Below are 17096 nucleotides of genomic sequence, written 5' to 3'. Positions count from 1 at the left end.
TGATTAAGTTGAAATTTTATCTAGTCTCCTCGGATAAACTTGGTTGGGAAATACACACTGTCGATCGCACCCAAACATGGAAAACCGAGAAAGGCAATTTTCCCAGGTCCGAGGAGCGCCGAAGCAAAAAACCAGACCTAGTTTTTGCCGGTTTTAATGCGATGCGAATCGTGTTTCAATTCTATACAAATTTGGGACGACTGCGTGATCGAGCATGAAGTTGCCAGAACGGCTAGCAAAAACTTGACACTAGAACTGCACGATGCTCCTCGACTGAATTAAAATGAATGCAAATAGCGAGTGGAAAAAATTGGTACCTTGTGGCCGGCGTGGAACGATGAGCTACGGTGTGATACTTGGTACCATCAAAGTTGTTAGTTAGGTCGTTTGTTGGTTGACTTGTCCGCGATGTTCAACGGTTCGAAAACTCAGTCTTTTGGTTACTTTCCCTTCCGGTCTTCAAGCATTTCAATAGAAAATAATTGTTAATAGAATATTTTAATTCAGCTGAACGTGGCAGAAATTAGACTGAAATGATTTGTAGAAAATACCATAAATTCCTAACAACTAACAATGAATTTTTTTCTGTACACTTCTTTTTGGTTTCTCCGTACTACTAACTTGTCATTATTACCGGTTATAGTATTGGTTTATCGACTTTGTGAAGACATTGAACTGATAAGGAATGATTACATTTACTGTGTTACACTCTGGCTTTAACTTAAGCCAGGAGTTACAATATCGAATCTTGTTATATGGTTTACTGATGTTGTTACGACGCGAAAGTGATAGACAAAAAGTCACAGTGGCAACCCCGCGATCCCGACTGAGAAGAGAGAGACGGGACGTGTGTGTGTGTGTGCCGCAAGAACAGAAGCGATACGACTTTCGACAAAAGCAACAATCACGCGTTTACTATTTTTCACGTTCTTATTTCGTTAAATAAACCAAAGTTTGTAGTTAACAAAGATCATTTTTTTTTTGTACACATCCACGAATCATAGTGGTCCTTCGTCAGCCAGATTCCAAATTGAAGTTTGGAGAATCAAGCAAATTGCATCGAAACAGAAACAGAACCAAGAAAAGCAGCCATTTTGTACGTCGATCGCCAAACCACAATCAACAAGAAACAAAAGGTGAGCGCCTGTATCCTTTTAATCATTCCTACCGTACTTATTTTGATAATCGTTAGAAAAACGTTTACATCGTTCGCCACAGTTTACGTTATTTTTTATGGATTTACACGTTTCGACCTGAAAATAATAGCAAAGTGTACAGTAATTATCGCGAATTTACACGTCCATTCTCGTATTTTAATTACGTCACGAATCTCGATTAAGTTTAGGATTTATTCACGTTGCAAGAAAAGGGAAATTTGCAAATTTCACACCCAGGCAGTACTCGTATATACATTTGTTTCGAATATTCTCGTTTTGTTTAAAATATCTCGTCTCGAATCATCACGTGTTTTATTTTTGTGCTAAATAAGAATGCCAAAAGCAAAAAAGCAAACAATGCAGAGTTCTAATTCAACAGAGTCGGTCGACACAGACATTTTGGAATTAAGGCATGCTCGTAAAGTAATATGTCAAAGATTAAATCGATTTAATGATTATTTATCGAATGCTATTGATCGGTTTCAAACGGAAACTCGGCTTAAGAGCGTGGAAGAAGATTTTTCAGAATTCGATAAAATTCAAACCCGTTTAGAATTTTTGTCGAATGAGGAACAAATTAATAGACTTGACACGGAAACTGCTTTTTATGCGGCTATTTCATATGCAAAAAAATATATTGCAGATGCAGACAAAGTTTGCAACCTCTCGGTAAACAACTCTTCTTCCTCTCCTACCACGTCATTATCGTCACAGTCGGCGCAGGCGCACATTTCGCTGCCACAGGCGGGCGCTGTTGCCAAACTCCCAGACTTAGGGTTACCATCTTTTTACGGAAACTATGAAACATGGTTTAGTTTCAAAGACATTTTTGACTCTTTAGTGGACAATAGAACCGACTTAAGTGAAGTAAATAAGTTTTTGTACCTAAAGGTATGCTGTAAGGGAGACGCGCTAAAGTTAGTAGAGTCTTTAGATGTAACCGCCTCAAATTATTCTATTGCCATTGCGTTATTAAAAAAACGATACGAAAATAAACGAGCTATTATTAATTTTCATGTTAATAACATTCTTTTTAATTTACCAATTGTCCATAGGGATTCGCCCTTGCAATTAAGAAAATTAATAGACATGGTAAATCAGCATATCTGTGCGCTACAAAAATTATCTTTACCAGTTGAACAATGGGACACGTTGTTAATTCCACTAATTTTGCATAAGTTAGACAGTAGCAGTATTCGAGAATGGGAAAGCAAACAAACTAATGATTCACTACCAACACTAAGTGAATTTATTGAATTTTTGACAAAAAAGTGTTGTACCCTTGAAGCAATAAATCATGAATTTTCAAAATTAAACGTAAATCAAAGCAAATCACGAGATCAAGTACATACAAAACTTCCATTTAAAGGTACCAGAAACTATTCGAATAACAATTCTCACGCCAATTTAAATCAGCAATGTGCATATGGACTTACTGACAGGAGTGATAAGTCACAGTCTGTAAAATGTAATTACTGTAACGAGAATCATTTTATTTATCACTGTCCCAAGTTTTATAATTTAAACCCTTCAGAAAGGTTTAATGAAGTGAAAAAGCTTAAACTTTGCAGTAATTGCTTAAGAACAGGACATTCAAAGTATGATTGTAGATCTGGTGGATGTAGAACCTGTAATCAAAAACATAATACATTACTACATATTGACAGAGGTTTTTCGCAAAATTCAAGCAGTCAGAATAATGTCAATAGGACACAGACAGATAATTCAGGGGAAATCACGGATGGAAACACACGACAACTTCGAGAATATGTAGCTTCTTCTGAAGCTGGGCAACATGCAATGCTTGCTACTAATCCTAACGATATAAACCAAGTTTATGACAGTTCGATTCTGACAAATACCAATCAAGTTTCAAATTGGAAAATAAACGAAATTTCAGGCGAGTTGTCGTATGTTGCGTCTCACACTAATCAAGTATTATTATCAACAGCTGTCATATTGATAGCGGATAATAAAGGACATTGGCACGAGTGTAAAGCATTACTGGACTCAGGTAGTCAATCTAATCTGATTACTAAATCACTTTGTAGCAAATTAAATTTGCAACTCGAAAACATTAACTTACCACTTTCAGGTATTAGTCAAAGTCTAACTCGAATAACGCACCGTGCAAAATCTTTCATAAAGTCTCGCTTTAATCAATTTCAAGCAAACTTGTCATTTCTTGTATTGCCAGTCATTACTGAAAAACTACCACTTACTAGATTTGATGCTTCAGCAATCATTTTTCCAAAAAATATTAGATTAGCAGATAGTACTTTCAATGAACCACAGGATGTTGATTTACTTTTAGGAGCAGGAATATTTTACGATTTGTTAATGACAGGAAGAATTAAACTCGGAGACAAAATGCTAGGATTACAAGAAACTCGTTTAGGTTGGATTTTGACCGGTACTTTAAACTTTTTGGATTTTCAAAAAACAGTCTGTAATTTTTCCGCACGAACAACCAATAAAACATTACAAGAAACTTTGAGTAAATTTTGGCAGCTAGAGGAGTTACCTAACGAAACGCATCTTTCAAAAGATCAACAATACTGCGAAGACTATTTTAAAGAAACGACAACACGGCATTCGAACGGTACTTTTATTGTAAAATATCCATTTAACCAAAATCAAAATTCTCAACTTGGCAATTCAAAAACGACGGCTCTAAAACGTTTCTATTATTTAGAGAGAAAGCTTGGTCAAAACGCGGAATTGAAGACGGCTTATTTAGATTTTATGCGAGAATATGAGTCATTAGGACATATGAAGTTAAAAGGCGAACTAGATTCGATAAACATTAATGATTGTAACTCATATTTTCTACCCCATTCAGCTGTTTTGAGGAACTCTTCTACTACAAAATGTCGTGTAGTATTTGACGCCAGTGCAAAAACTAGTTCAGGTATTTCCTTTAATGACTTGATATTAGTTGGCCCGACTGTACAACCAGACTTGTTCTCGATTTTATTAAGAATGCGCTTACGTAAATATGTATTAAGTGCTGACATCAAAATGATGTATCGTTGTATTCTAATCGATGAAACTGAACATCGTTTCCAACAAATATTGTGGAGATGGAATCCGGAAGAAAAAATTAAAGTTTATAATTTACAAACTGTCACATACGGTACTTCAAGCGCACCTTTTCAAGCCACACGCTGTTTACAAGAGCTAGCATTACAAAACAGAGCTAATTATCCAAGAACATCAAATTTAATTGATCAAGCATTTTACATGGATGACTTTTTAGCGAGTTTTGATAATGAAACTGAATGTACAGAAGTGTATCAAGAACTTTCAGAAATTTTGGCTCAAGCAAACTTTAAACTACGAAAATGGTCATCGAACAATCAGTCGTTCTTAAACAACATTTTGCAGTTAAACGGAAATAAAAATGAAGACCATTTAGTTTTGTTTCGTGATAAAAAACAACTAAAAACGTTGGGCATTTTGTGGGATCCTGTCGATGATACTTTGAATTATATAGTTGACGTAAAATTTAGCTTAAATAAATTTACCAAACGAACGATTCTCTCAGCTATCTCTCAAATTTTCGACCCGCTTGGTCTTATAGGCCCTGCCACGATTAAAGCAAAGCTATTAATACAAAGTCTTTGGAAGCTAGATCTGGATTGGGATGACAATATTCCACCAGACCTGGTTGACAATTGGCTTGAATTTTCATCTCAGATTCAACACTTGAATAATGTAAAGGTACCAAGACACGTGACGTTACCGAACTCGACTATAGAGCTATACGGGTTTAGTGATAGCTCTGAGAAAGCATATGGCGCATGTATCTATATTAGTTCGACCACTCAAACCGGTGAGAAAACCATTACCCTTTTAACGGCTAAATCCAAAGTAGCTCCTGTGAAAAAACAGACACTTCCACGATTAGAACTTTTAGCAGCTCACTTATTGTCTAAACTCATGAACCAAATCAAAAATATTATTGACTTACCGATTTGTCGAACAACTTATTTCACCGATTCGACCATAGTACTAGCATGGCTAAAAATAGAACCTCAAAATTTAAAAACTTTTGTAGCTAATCGGGTTGCAAAAATAACCGAACTTAGCGACGTCACAAATTGGAGACATGTAAAGAGTAAGGAAAACCCGGCAGATATCATATCACGAGGGCTAAATCCCAAAGAGTTAGTGGATAACCACATGTGGTTTTACGGACCTGACTTTTTACAGATCGACCGTCTTGACGTTGAGCTCGAAGATAACATAACAATCATAACTGATAATCTTCCAGAGTTAAAGTCAAACGTACAATTTACGAACAATAGATGTGCAGCTGTAAATGTAAGTACTGAGTTACCAATCAATCCAAGTTTCAACGACTATCTGTTCAACAAATTTTCTAGTTTAACAAAACTAACTAGAGTAGTTGCTTACATTCTCAGGTTTAAAAATCGATCCTTGTTGAAGAAAACCTATGAATACAACACTCTTACTGTAGACGAACTTGACAAGTCTTTATTGGTTTTGATAAAATTAGTTCAACATAGCGTGTTTAAGCAAGAGTTAGTAGATCTCAAACGCAAAGGAATGACAAGCAATACCAGCAAAATATTAAATTTAAGTCCATTTCTTGATTCAGAATGTATAATTAGAGTAGGAGGTAGACTAACAAATTCAGAATTAAAATACGAACAAAAGCACCCTATTATACTGCCATATAAGCACAGATTAACCGATTTAATAATACGAGAAGCACATTTAAAAAATTTGCACGCTGGTATTCAAAATCTTTTATCTATCATACGTCTGAAGTTCTGGCCTATTAATGGAAAAAATGCCGTAAAACGTATAATCGGATCATGTCAAGTATGTTATCGAGTCAACCCTAAACCGACAAATTTCTTAATGGGTTCTCTTCCTCGCTCAAGAGTAGTACCGAGTAGACCATTTTCCAAATGTGGGGTGGATTATGCCGGACCTATTTATGTAAAGGACGGAACTCTAAGAACAACCAAGCTAATTAAAACGTATATCTGCATATTTGTTTGTTTTGCTACTCGAGCTATGCATCTCGAGCTGGTAAAAGATTTGTCAACTTCTAGTTTTCTGAATGCATTAAAGAGATTTTATTCACGACGAGGTAAACCTCACGACATCTACTCGGACAACGGCTCGAATTTTGTAGGCGCAAACAACTATTTTTTAGAGTTGTATGACCTAATCAACAAAAAAGATCACAATGAAAGCGTGACAAAATTCTTAGCTGACAGCCAAATTCGTTGGCACTTCATACCCGCGAAATCACCCCATCTAGGTGGGCTTTGGGAAGCTGCTGTGCGGTCTTGTAAATTTCACCTTCGGCGCGTATTAGGCAATTCATCTCTAAGCTATGAGGAGATGTACACTCTGCTTGTGCAGGTTGAAGCGTGTCTAAACTCGCGTCCCTTGGTACCAATTTCTAACGATGTCAATGACTTTTTACCTTTGTCCCCCGCCCATTTCCTAATAGGCGACTCACTGTTAAGTCCACCGGAAGAAGATTTAAAGGATATGCATATTTCACGGTTATCCAGATACCAAAAATTACAACAGTTGTTTCAACATTTCTGGAACCGTTGGTCCCGAGAGTACCTTGCATTTCTCCAGGTCAGGAACAAGTGGAACACCAAAAACGACCTCAGAAGTCAGCTGCCAGTTGGAAGTTTAGTAATTCTCGTTGAGGACAACCTTCCCCCTTTAAGATGGCCTCTAGCAAGAGTGACGGAGCTACATCCCGGTTACGATAATGTCATTCGAGTGGTCTCAGTAAGGCTGCCCAATGGAACCATTACCAGACGATCCTTAAAGAAGGTGTGCATTCTCCCTATGCAGGACGAGCTGGTTCAATGCGAAGAAAACGCTCAGTAAGGAACAATCGATTTCGACAGTTCAGTGCGTGTTTTTTTTTTGAAAAACTTTAATTTTTCAACGCGGGCGGCATGTTACGACGCGAAAGTGATAGACAAAAAGTCACAGTGGCAACCCCGCGATCCCGACTGAGAAGAGAGAGACGGGACGTGTGTGTGTGTGTGCCGCAAGAACAGAAGCGATACGACTTTCGACAAAAGCAACAATCACGCGTTTACTATTTTTCACGTTCTTATTTCGTTAAATAAACCAAAGTTTGTAGTTAACAAAGATCATTTTTTTTTTGTACACATCCACGAATCAGATGTCTTAGTTTATTTACACACTCGTATTGCACTTCAACCACAATAGGAGTAGTTTAAATTTGATATTTCGATTGGTGCAATATACAGGGTGGTCCAGTTTTAGGTGTCGATAATTCACCATTCGATAGTCCAGAAAAAAATAAGTTGACATGCATTATGTCATTTTCCTGAAAACCGTTTCCTAAGGAAGACAGAACTCCAGTTTAAAAAAATAGTTTTTTTTTGCTATAACTGTCAGAACTGAAATTTTCTACTACTAAAAGTAGTGTAAAACTGATTGTCGAGTGTCTGAAACACGAAAAACAGTCATTGTTTACTACTAAAAGTAGTCTAAAAGATTGTTGGTTTTAAGAGTACAAATGACTTTACTAAGATTAAAGATAGTTCAAAAGTCTATTTTCAGGAGTTTATTTGATGTACAACTCAATTTTCTGGATTAAAATAAGTCTAGAATTCAATTAAACACTGGTAACAGTTCAAATTACATTTTCGGACTATTTCAATTCTAAAAAGTAGTGTTCAAGACTAATATCGTAGCATTTAGCGTACTGAAGTGTCTGAAACTTAAATTTCACTATATTCACTAATATAAATAGTTTGAAACTCGATTTTTCAGTGTTACATCACTAAAAACAGTCCGAATTGCTTAGAAATGCTCCAATTTGTTGCACCGATGAGTGTAGAAGTCAATTTAATAGTGAAGAGGTTTGAAATGACGTTTTCAAGACTAATGGACAGTGTACAAACTGGCCTGATAACTCAAAACCTTGTGAAGATCGATAAGAGCCTTAAAACTCTATTTTTCAGGCTAAAATCAGCCTTAAAGCACTAAAAAAGTCTAGATTTGTAAGAAATGGTCGAATTTTTAACACTGAAGTGTCTAAAAGTCTGTTTAATAGTGACAAAGCTTGAAATGGCTTTGAAAAAGGATTTTTAAGTCTATGGATAATGTTAAAATTATTTTTTAAGTCTGCTATGTCAAAAACTTGTCGAAAATATTCTTGATTTTCCAAGCTGAAAGCAGTTTAAAAACCCTAAAAATAGTCCAGAGTTCTAAGAAAATGAAAAGCAAAGTAAAAAAGCTTGAAAAATTAGTCTTCAATTTAATTTTCATGAATGTAATGTCAATATCCTGTATTTAAAACTATTTTCAATACTAACGTATTGAAATGTGTTTTCAAATTATAAAAACTTACTTCAAATGCAAATTTTCGGATGTCACTTTCCGTTGGTTCAGAGTCACAAGTTGTTGTGTGTCTAATAACTCAATTTTAAAAGTTTAAATGTGTGAGTTTGTAGTCAAAAATTCTAGAGAAACTAATTTTTCATGTCTACAAGTCAATTTTGAATACTAAAGTTCTTCAACTTACCTGAAAACTATGACCACTGGCTACAAAGACAGTTTTTAAGCCTCTCAAGTCGATTTTCACAGTTTTCAGTCAGTTTTCAAGACTAAAGTCTTTCAATTTGTCTGAAAACTATGAAAACTGGTTACAAAGACAATTTTTAAGCCTCTCAAGTCAATTTTCACTGTTTCCAAGACAATTTTTAAGTTGGGTTGGGTTGGTTTTGGGTCTTTGAACATAATAACTCAATTATCTCGTAAACGAAGTTTCAAATCAGAAGTTTATAAGAAGTAGATAACCTGACTAACCTACTTATTTATTCAAACTGAACAAGAAAAGTAAAAAAAGTGTAATTTTTGAAAAATAGCTGGTGATGTAGCCGAAAATGAAAACGTCATTAGGAGTATTAATTTCATAAGTACTTGTTCCAAATTTGATCAAAATTGCTCCAACTGACAGTTATGACAAGAAACTGACTTTTTTAACTGAATTTTAAACTACAGTATTTTCCTTAGAAAGCATTTTTCAGGAAAATGACATAATGCATGTCAACTTATTTTTTGATGGGCTATCGAATGGTGAATTATTGACATTTAAAACTGGACCACCCTGTATAAAACTAGGCAAGTTCCACTATTTATGAGACGTAGTTCACAGCACATTAAGCCGAGATATGGTGATCAAATAGTCGTTTTTGTCAGACAAAATTTTATGATTTATAAATAACATACTATAATTTTTAGGTCAGGATAGTGTTGTTGTTTGATCAAGTTGTTGGTTTTGGCACCATTTATTCGGGATTTATAAGGAACTTTACAAAATTTATTCACAAAAATAAATTAACAGTAGATCTGCAACCTTTCCAGTGACTTTTCAGACCAGCAACAAAGTTTTCAGTTAATTTAATTTTCAAAAAAGTTGAATTTGTTGTCCGCGGCTGCTGGAGATTTCAAATTCAGTTTTTGCACCCAAACAACGTTACGCTCATTTATTATTATTAACCAACAAGCAAGTTATGAGTATCCATCAAATAGAAAACCTATCCATGGTAACCGACAAATCGCCTGTCGCTTGGTTCCGGGATGTAACTAACTAGGTAACCAGTCTCGGTAGAAGCCGTCACTCATCGTGTAAAAGAGAAATTTTTTTACGGACGAATTTAAATAAACACGCAATCGAAAAGCCGCTATTGTTGATCGCGACTAATACGCGGACAAGGCTTGTAAGTGTATGTAATTTGTAATGTAACGAAGCCGTGGTTAAGTGCCATCAGATCGATTTCCTAGAGGATGTTGTGTAATTAACACTGATAGTGGATGTGTAACAGATGGCTAATGTTAAAAATACGCAATTTGTTGCTTCCCGGAGTTTATTGCATATACGGGACGGTTTTAATAATTGGCGTTTTATTTGGTGACCCAGATACCTTTTGTTGTGGTGATTCTGTGCCATCAATTTAGAACCCATTTGGTTGCACCGGCTGAGGAAAAAAGAAACAATGCCAAACTTGGTTGAACCTAATGAGACATTCCAAATTGAATACGAAACGAAATCTCAAGAACGTACTGTCTTAAATTGGGTATTTCTTCTGTTGTAGCCTAATTTCTTTACGGTGCCATTAGAACAAACATTTCTCTATCTTGGTACTTGGTCGTTTGAGAACGTGTTCACTTACCTGCAACAATTGTGGTTCACAATGGAACCCTTATGCTAATTTAAGGTTTTTTGGTATAATTATACCCTTTGCTAGGTTTGACCAAAAATGTATTTTTTTTCAGTTTTTGAAAGGTTGTAAGTTTTTTATTCCAACTCCAATCAATTGCGCTATATTGCCATTAGAAAAAACATAAAAATACTACAAACTACTTACTACTACTACTCTCTTGCTCTTCATGTTACCGAGATACGGTATATCAAAAAGTAGTTAAAAAATACCCTTAGTACCCCCCCATTCTTTCAAGTTTTGTGAAAAACTAGAAATTTTTTTATCTAATTTAAGGTTCTTTGGTATAAATATGCCCGTTGCTGTGCATTGGAACCCTTTTGGAGCAAAATAAAAAATTGAAAGTTTTGACAAAAAATGCTATTTTCTCAATTTTTGAAAGGTTCAAAGTGGTTATTTTACCTAATTTATGGTCCTTTGGTATAAATATGCCTTTTGCTGTGCATTGGAATCCTTATGGAGCAATATAAAAATTTGCCAAAATTGCACTTTTGACCAAAAATGTAATTTTTTCAATTTTTGAAAGGTTGTAACTTTTTTATTTCAACTTCAGTTTCAACAATTTCGCTAACTCGCCATTAGAAAATGGATAAAAAATACTACAAAATAAGCGTAAACTCGTTTCTCTAGCTCTTCATGTTACTGAGATACTGTATTTCAAAAAGTAGTTAAAAAAGATCCCTAATACCACTACTTGCCTAATAAATCCTTTATGTTTTTGAGGCGTTGTAACATTTGGTCACCTGAGCACTCAAGTCTGAATGCAGATTTGTGTCCAACTGTCGAATTGCGTCACTTCCACTTTGGTGACACATGCCACTTACAAAGAATTTTCCTTCTTTGTCTATACCATTGATTTGCACTAATTCTCTCATTTTTTATTTCCTATGGATAGTAATTGGCGAAATTGTCATACCTGTTTGAATTAAAAACTGTACGGTCATCCAGTGGTACTCACAGTTCTCACTACAAATAAAACATTTCATGTTTCAAATGTTTATAATACACTCATCTTCAAAAAACTGTTATAACATATGAACAAGTCTTATGTTGTAGAAAAAACTAAGTTACATATTTAAACCTAAAAATGAAGGAAATAATTTAGGAAAAAAATAATTTATGTTTGTCTTGTAAGATTGTACTATTTATTTATGTCGAAGATTTTGCAGGTTGATCATTTTTTCTCGTACAATTTTTACTGACCTCTTGGTTCTATACTCAATTCCATGGTCAAGAAATTGGATCCTGTTGCGTCATTTGATCCCCAAGAAATCCGACTCAAATGCTTGAAATATGATCGAGGATGTACGCCAAATCGGCCATCTGCTTATATTAAATTAATAAAAGAAAACCATTTGTTCCCATTTAATAAGTACACAATGTTGGACGCGCGAAGAATAGCGCGAACCAATTAATTAAAGCGCTATTACCTAATTAGCGCTAACATTAGTATAATCCACTACAATGAAAAAAAGACCCAAGCTGAAAATTAATTACTCGGGAAGTAATGCGATAAAATTACGTTCCGAATTAGGAGCGAATCAATATCGTTATCTGCCGTCGCCCATCTTCATAATCACTCCGAGAAGATCGGTTTCGCGGTATCGCCAGTTTTTCAGATTTTTATTGCGTTGTTATGGTTATTATTATTGCCACGTTCCCATATTTAGAGTTGTAGTTTCCTTTTAAACGTTCTTACGTTCGGCACGGTCGAGTAACAATTAATTCAATTCGCATTCTCACGACACAAGTCGACAGGTTACTGCATAAATCGTGAAACTCTTGCTCTACGACAAGATCAGATTAACCATAATTTTTTTAGTTTCCATCAAAGTTTCTCAACTGCAGTCACGATCGCATGTAACAAGTAAAATTAGTCATAAAAACATGTTGTGGTGTTCTTTGTTTGGAACTATGAAAATTAGTTTTATAAACACTTCAAATTGACTGGCTGAATAGTAACTTCAGTTTGCATATCCATTTTTAACCTGCTTTTAAACTTACTTAATTTTATCACACTCTCTGAAATGACTAGGAAATTTCGAACCGTCTAGAAATGTTGAAAGCAGACAGCCTAATTGATTTCTACAGCCAAATGTATGTTTCGAAGAAATATATTCTATCAGTGTCCAAAAACAAGAGTGGAAAATGTGTTGAAATAATTGATCTGGTTAATTTTAAAAGGATATTTTCTGTGTTAAAATGATTGTGCTGCCTAATCGCTCTGAAATGAAAGAAGACTGTCTGCTTTTCAAATCTAAACATATTTTAAAAGGTTTCTTTACATGCTGTTGGAAATTTCTTCATTCACTCAAGAGGTTAGCAATTTCTTCAGACTTTGTGATTCTTGAAAACGATGGATCGATACTTACAAATTTTGTTTATCTTTTCTGCATCCAAGCCTTTTGATGCCTTTAAGTCAGTATTTTAGTATTCTTAGTCCCAGTACTTTCAGTTAAGAATAACTTTATTCTAAGGATAATATCTATGGAAACCGTGAAATCAGACGCTGCTATTGGTCAATTCCGTCATTTCTATAGAAATTATCCTAAGAATAAATTTATTCGGAGGTGAAAGTACCGGCCCTCAGTAGAATTAGCAAGCTCTACTGTTGTTATATTAGGTTTCATCAAAACATAACAGTATTGTTCAATTAAGTATCAATAAGCGCCTTATTGGTATAAACTAAACTTAAAGTACAGTTATTAGGATCCAAAAAAAGTGACAACAACACAATAAATTGACAAACGTTATTATTAAAACGATATGATGTTAAAGGTAAAATTAGTACGTGTTGCCAAACGAGTTTTTTTATTACATTAACCGAACGTTCTTTGTAATTATTTACATCTCAAAGTGATTAGGATGTGTGAAATTTGATCGATAACCAGCAATTACAACTAGAAACAGCCATTGTTAGTAATACTAAGATTTATGAGAAAGCCACCTGGATCCAAGTCCGGCGGCCCGAGAGGTCAAATTTTCCTTTATCCGATTTCCCGCTTAGTTTCTTTTAACGATATAGTGTGGTATTCTGCTGTAACAGTTTATTACTGGAAATAAAGACAGGAATTATTGTCAGTTCTTTAATAAATTCACGTCGACTCGCGCTAAGCTCTCGTAATCCCCCGTGGTCGTACTTGTGCGTGCCTCATACAGAGTCTAATTAAAAATCGTACCAGTTTAGTAGATTTACGACACGGCACCGGTGGTATCCTTCCCTAACGAATATCCTATCATGAAATTTATGACGAATTTCAAGGAAACGGTCGTGGAACTGTGACTTGTTTTACATATCGAACACGAAAGTAAAATCATGTTCATACATGGAAGTGTAACGTTTTTGGAAGCTTGAAATATGTAAGGTTTGATGTCTCAATAACAGGCTGACCTTGATTCTGTCTTCGGGCATGTTCATGGTCCTATTGTAGAGTCGTTTCACGAGAAGGATCATTAATTACTGGCAGATGAAAAGCTGTAATTTGATAATAATTATAAACGCCTAGTTGGTGCTTTGCTAGTAAGGAACAATAATGCTAATTATCTGGCTGGTAAAATGGGTTGGTAGTTCATCCATTGTGAGGATTACCATCTCGACAAGAGAGTGTGTCAGCGTTAATTAATATATATTTTCACATATCGAGTTGAGAGAAATCCTGTGGCTTTCACTTGATAACAATACACACATATGAATGTGCACTTTCACTGCCCCACACTGTGCACACCTGATTACCTCTATTAATCACCGATTAATTTAATCAATTCTTGTCACTTGCACTACAACAAATAATGCAAAGTCGGACATCAGTTTGATTTATAGAAAGCGATTTACTTTCAGTACCATTATTGTGACCCACGTGGTTGTTTTTTTGGTAGCAGCTATTATTATAACCTGTTTGGAGATGTTATCTTGGTCAGGCATGGGTAATGCGTGCGGAATTAGGCAGTGCGATGAATAACAATGTAGTCGAAATAGTTGGTTTGCCATTGACCGCTTGTTTTGGTTCGAAGGTGAGGGATCTTCGAATATTAGCAGTGTTTGCAATGTCCCTGTTATTTATCTAAGAATCAGCAGCATACGATGAAAGTTTTTGTAAGTAGGTCAGCTAATGACTTTTCTTGAGTATAATTTTCAATTTTGTTGTCAAGCCCTCAGTTGTGAAACAATGAAATTGTATGTCAAATCATGATGTTTAGTTGAATGTTCCTGTGGTCACACTTGAATCTTGTCCCAGATGAGAGGGTTCAAATACCGAATAGGAATAAAATTGCAGGAGTTGCTGCACTGCACTCTCTCAAAACCAGAAAGGTGTCTAAAGTATGTTACAGCTAATCGCGAAATCACATAAGGTTAGATATATCTTACATCTGATGCTTCAATTTGCTACTACTGTGATGTGATGAGTACCAAAATTGTCTTATTTATGGTAGTTTAGCGGGTAATGCCAAGTGTGCACTGTGAAGAACACAGGGTGGTTCAGTAAAAAGCGTATGCTACGTGCAAAAGTTTATTGATCCTTTGTGAACCGGTTTCGGCCCTTTAGGCCATCATCAGCACTCAAATTTGTCAGATCTGGTGCGTGGTGATCTCCAGTGGATCGGCCTTGATCTGACGAATTTGAGTGCTGATGATGGCCTAAAGGGCCGAAACCGGTTCACAAAGGATCAATAAACTTTTGCACGTAGCATACGCTTTTTACTGAACCACCCTGTGTTTATGGTAGTATTTTCTAAGCAAAAAAGCAGTTTCAAAATCGTGACCCTTTACTGACTTAAGGTTCCTAAGCCTTCTAAGGGATTACTTCAATTCGACTATTTCTGCATATATTCAGGCTGTTTTCCTATCTAGTCAACAGTAATTCGTCTAGTTTAATTTAAAGTTTCGGTCCAAAAAAGATTAAAACTTATCCAGAAACATGAGGAGAATAACATCTGTTTCTATGCGTACTAAAAGACTTATTTCAATCAGTCGACTATGTTTCAAAATAACCTAATTTAGGACAATAATAGTAAGTACAATGGAATCTACAGTCAGGAAGAAAGCTGCAAAAATCAGTGTTAATAAATAAGAAAACAATAATTTGACAATCCCCATTACGACACTGTTAAAGAGTCACGTGACCAATTCTTAAGGGGAACGCGGCAACACACGTGACTTCAGCTATCGCGGACAGTGTCTCAGGTATGCTAATAATTCAAATATATTGCAGCCCGTGTGGATAATGCAACAAAATATTCTAGAATTCGGGTAAACCAGAAAGATTACATAAGACGAGATCATAATGACTTTTGGAGCGCAAATTGAGCCCGTCATTACTTCGGAAAAAAATACAGGGTGTTTCTAAAAGGTAAACAGCATTTAACCACAGACGGTTGGCTAGCAAAATGATAAAGGTGTAATTTTAGTCAAGTGTAACATTATCAGGCGTTAATGATGTTTTGTAAGCTTGAAACTGCAACAAATCGTTATACAGAGAGTATTTAATTTAAACTTCTTTGATATTGCTGACGTTACTATCATCAGTACAAAATAATTGATGCAGTGTGTGATATTCCATTATCTTCTCAAAAACACGATTTCTCTCTGCCTGAAGAACAGACAGTATGATTATGAGCCATTACAGTGAAGAATCAACTACTTTTATAATCACTTTCACATTTCAACTTACTGCACTCTAGTTCTCTTAGCTATCGCCTTTTCATTGTCTTTACTATCTAACTCAAGTTCACTTGAGCGATCTTTTAAGCGAATATTCTCTTCTATATTTCCTCAGCTCGAAGTCATAAAGGAGCAATATAAATTAATTCAAAAGTGGGGAAACAATCAGGTTTACCTAATAAACTGTAAAAATATAATCCTAAAATAGTTTTCTAGTGGAATGACAAGTACACATAATTTCTCTAAATATACAAAGAAATGTTCAGGAGAAAGTCAAAAGAGATATTTTTTGAGCGTGACTTTTTTATATAATGTAATTTAAGTTTATGTGTAATATAATAAGATTCACCCTGTATGCTAAGATAATAAAAGTGAAAAAAATTATTACCGCAAGAATCCAGGGGAGAAAGAGAAAAAAATTATATTCTAACATATAATATTTTATAGTCATGATGTTGGATATAATAATCTGCATAGGCAGAAAGAGTTGCAAAATTGTGAAAAAAATCTTAAAGAAACAAAAAATTTAGATTGATTGAAAGAGAAAATTGTAGTAGAATTTCAATAGTCTCAATAAGTAAGAAATACGTTTTAATTTTTCACTGATTTCAACAAATCATAGATGGACAATAGCCTATTTTTAATAGGTATAGATGTAGTGTGTGTATATAAAGTAAAATTTAAATAATAAGTTAAAAAAATTTAAGAAAAAAAAAAGATAAATCGTTCACACATCTACTTAAAATCAGTGTTAACATCAGATTTTGGTCCAACACGCCCAGTTACTAATATACAGGATGATTGATAGTATACACCGTGTATCAAGTGTTTTTTATAAATTTTTATTTTAAAATCTAGCAAATTTTATTTCAATCTTGTGCTTACGGTTTTTAACAATGTTGTATAAACTCTCTAACAACGTTCAACACAATTGGATTTTTTTCAAGACGCAAAACTTCTATTCTAGCTAGTAACAATGTCAATCCAATGTCAAGGCTACAAAAACAAATTCGG

General features: G+C 34.9%; 1 protein-coding gene across 2 annotated transcripts in view; it reads left to right on the top strand.

Annotated features, from left to right (window-relative positions):
* The window catches only part of twin (CCR4-NOT transcription complex subunit 6-like twin), a 118868-nt gene that overhangs the window by 47710 nt on the left and 54062 nt on the right, over positions 1-17096 (top strand). Inside the window, exon 1 of one of the 2 annotated variants that reach the window (XM_081995573.1) lies at positions 762-13783. The exons of the other annotated variant lie outside the window; for it this stretch is intronic. Within the exon in view, the coding sequence (XP_081851699.1) occupies positions 1491-7049 (5559 nt within the window). The 5' untranslated portion in view covers positions 762-1490 and the 3' untranslated portion in view covers positions 7050-13783. Of the gene's footprint in view, positions 1-761; positions 13784-17096 lie in introns of those variants that run through there. 2 annotated transcript variants of the gene reach the window in all.

Source organism: Ips typographus, linkage group LG1 (genome assembly GCF_016097725.1).
Source record: "Ips typographus isolate SLU linkage group LG1, UJ_Ityp_2.0, whole genome shotgun sequence".
Taxonomy (NCBI): Eukaryota; Metazoa; Arthropoda; class Insecta; order Coleoptera; family Curculionidae; genus Ips; species Ips typographus.
Note: the sequence above shows the minus strand (reverse complement) of the source record. Positions and strands in the feature narration are given on the sequence as shown.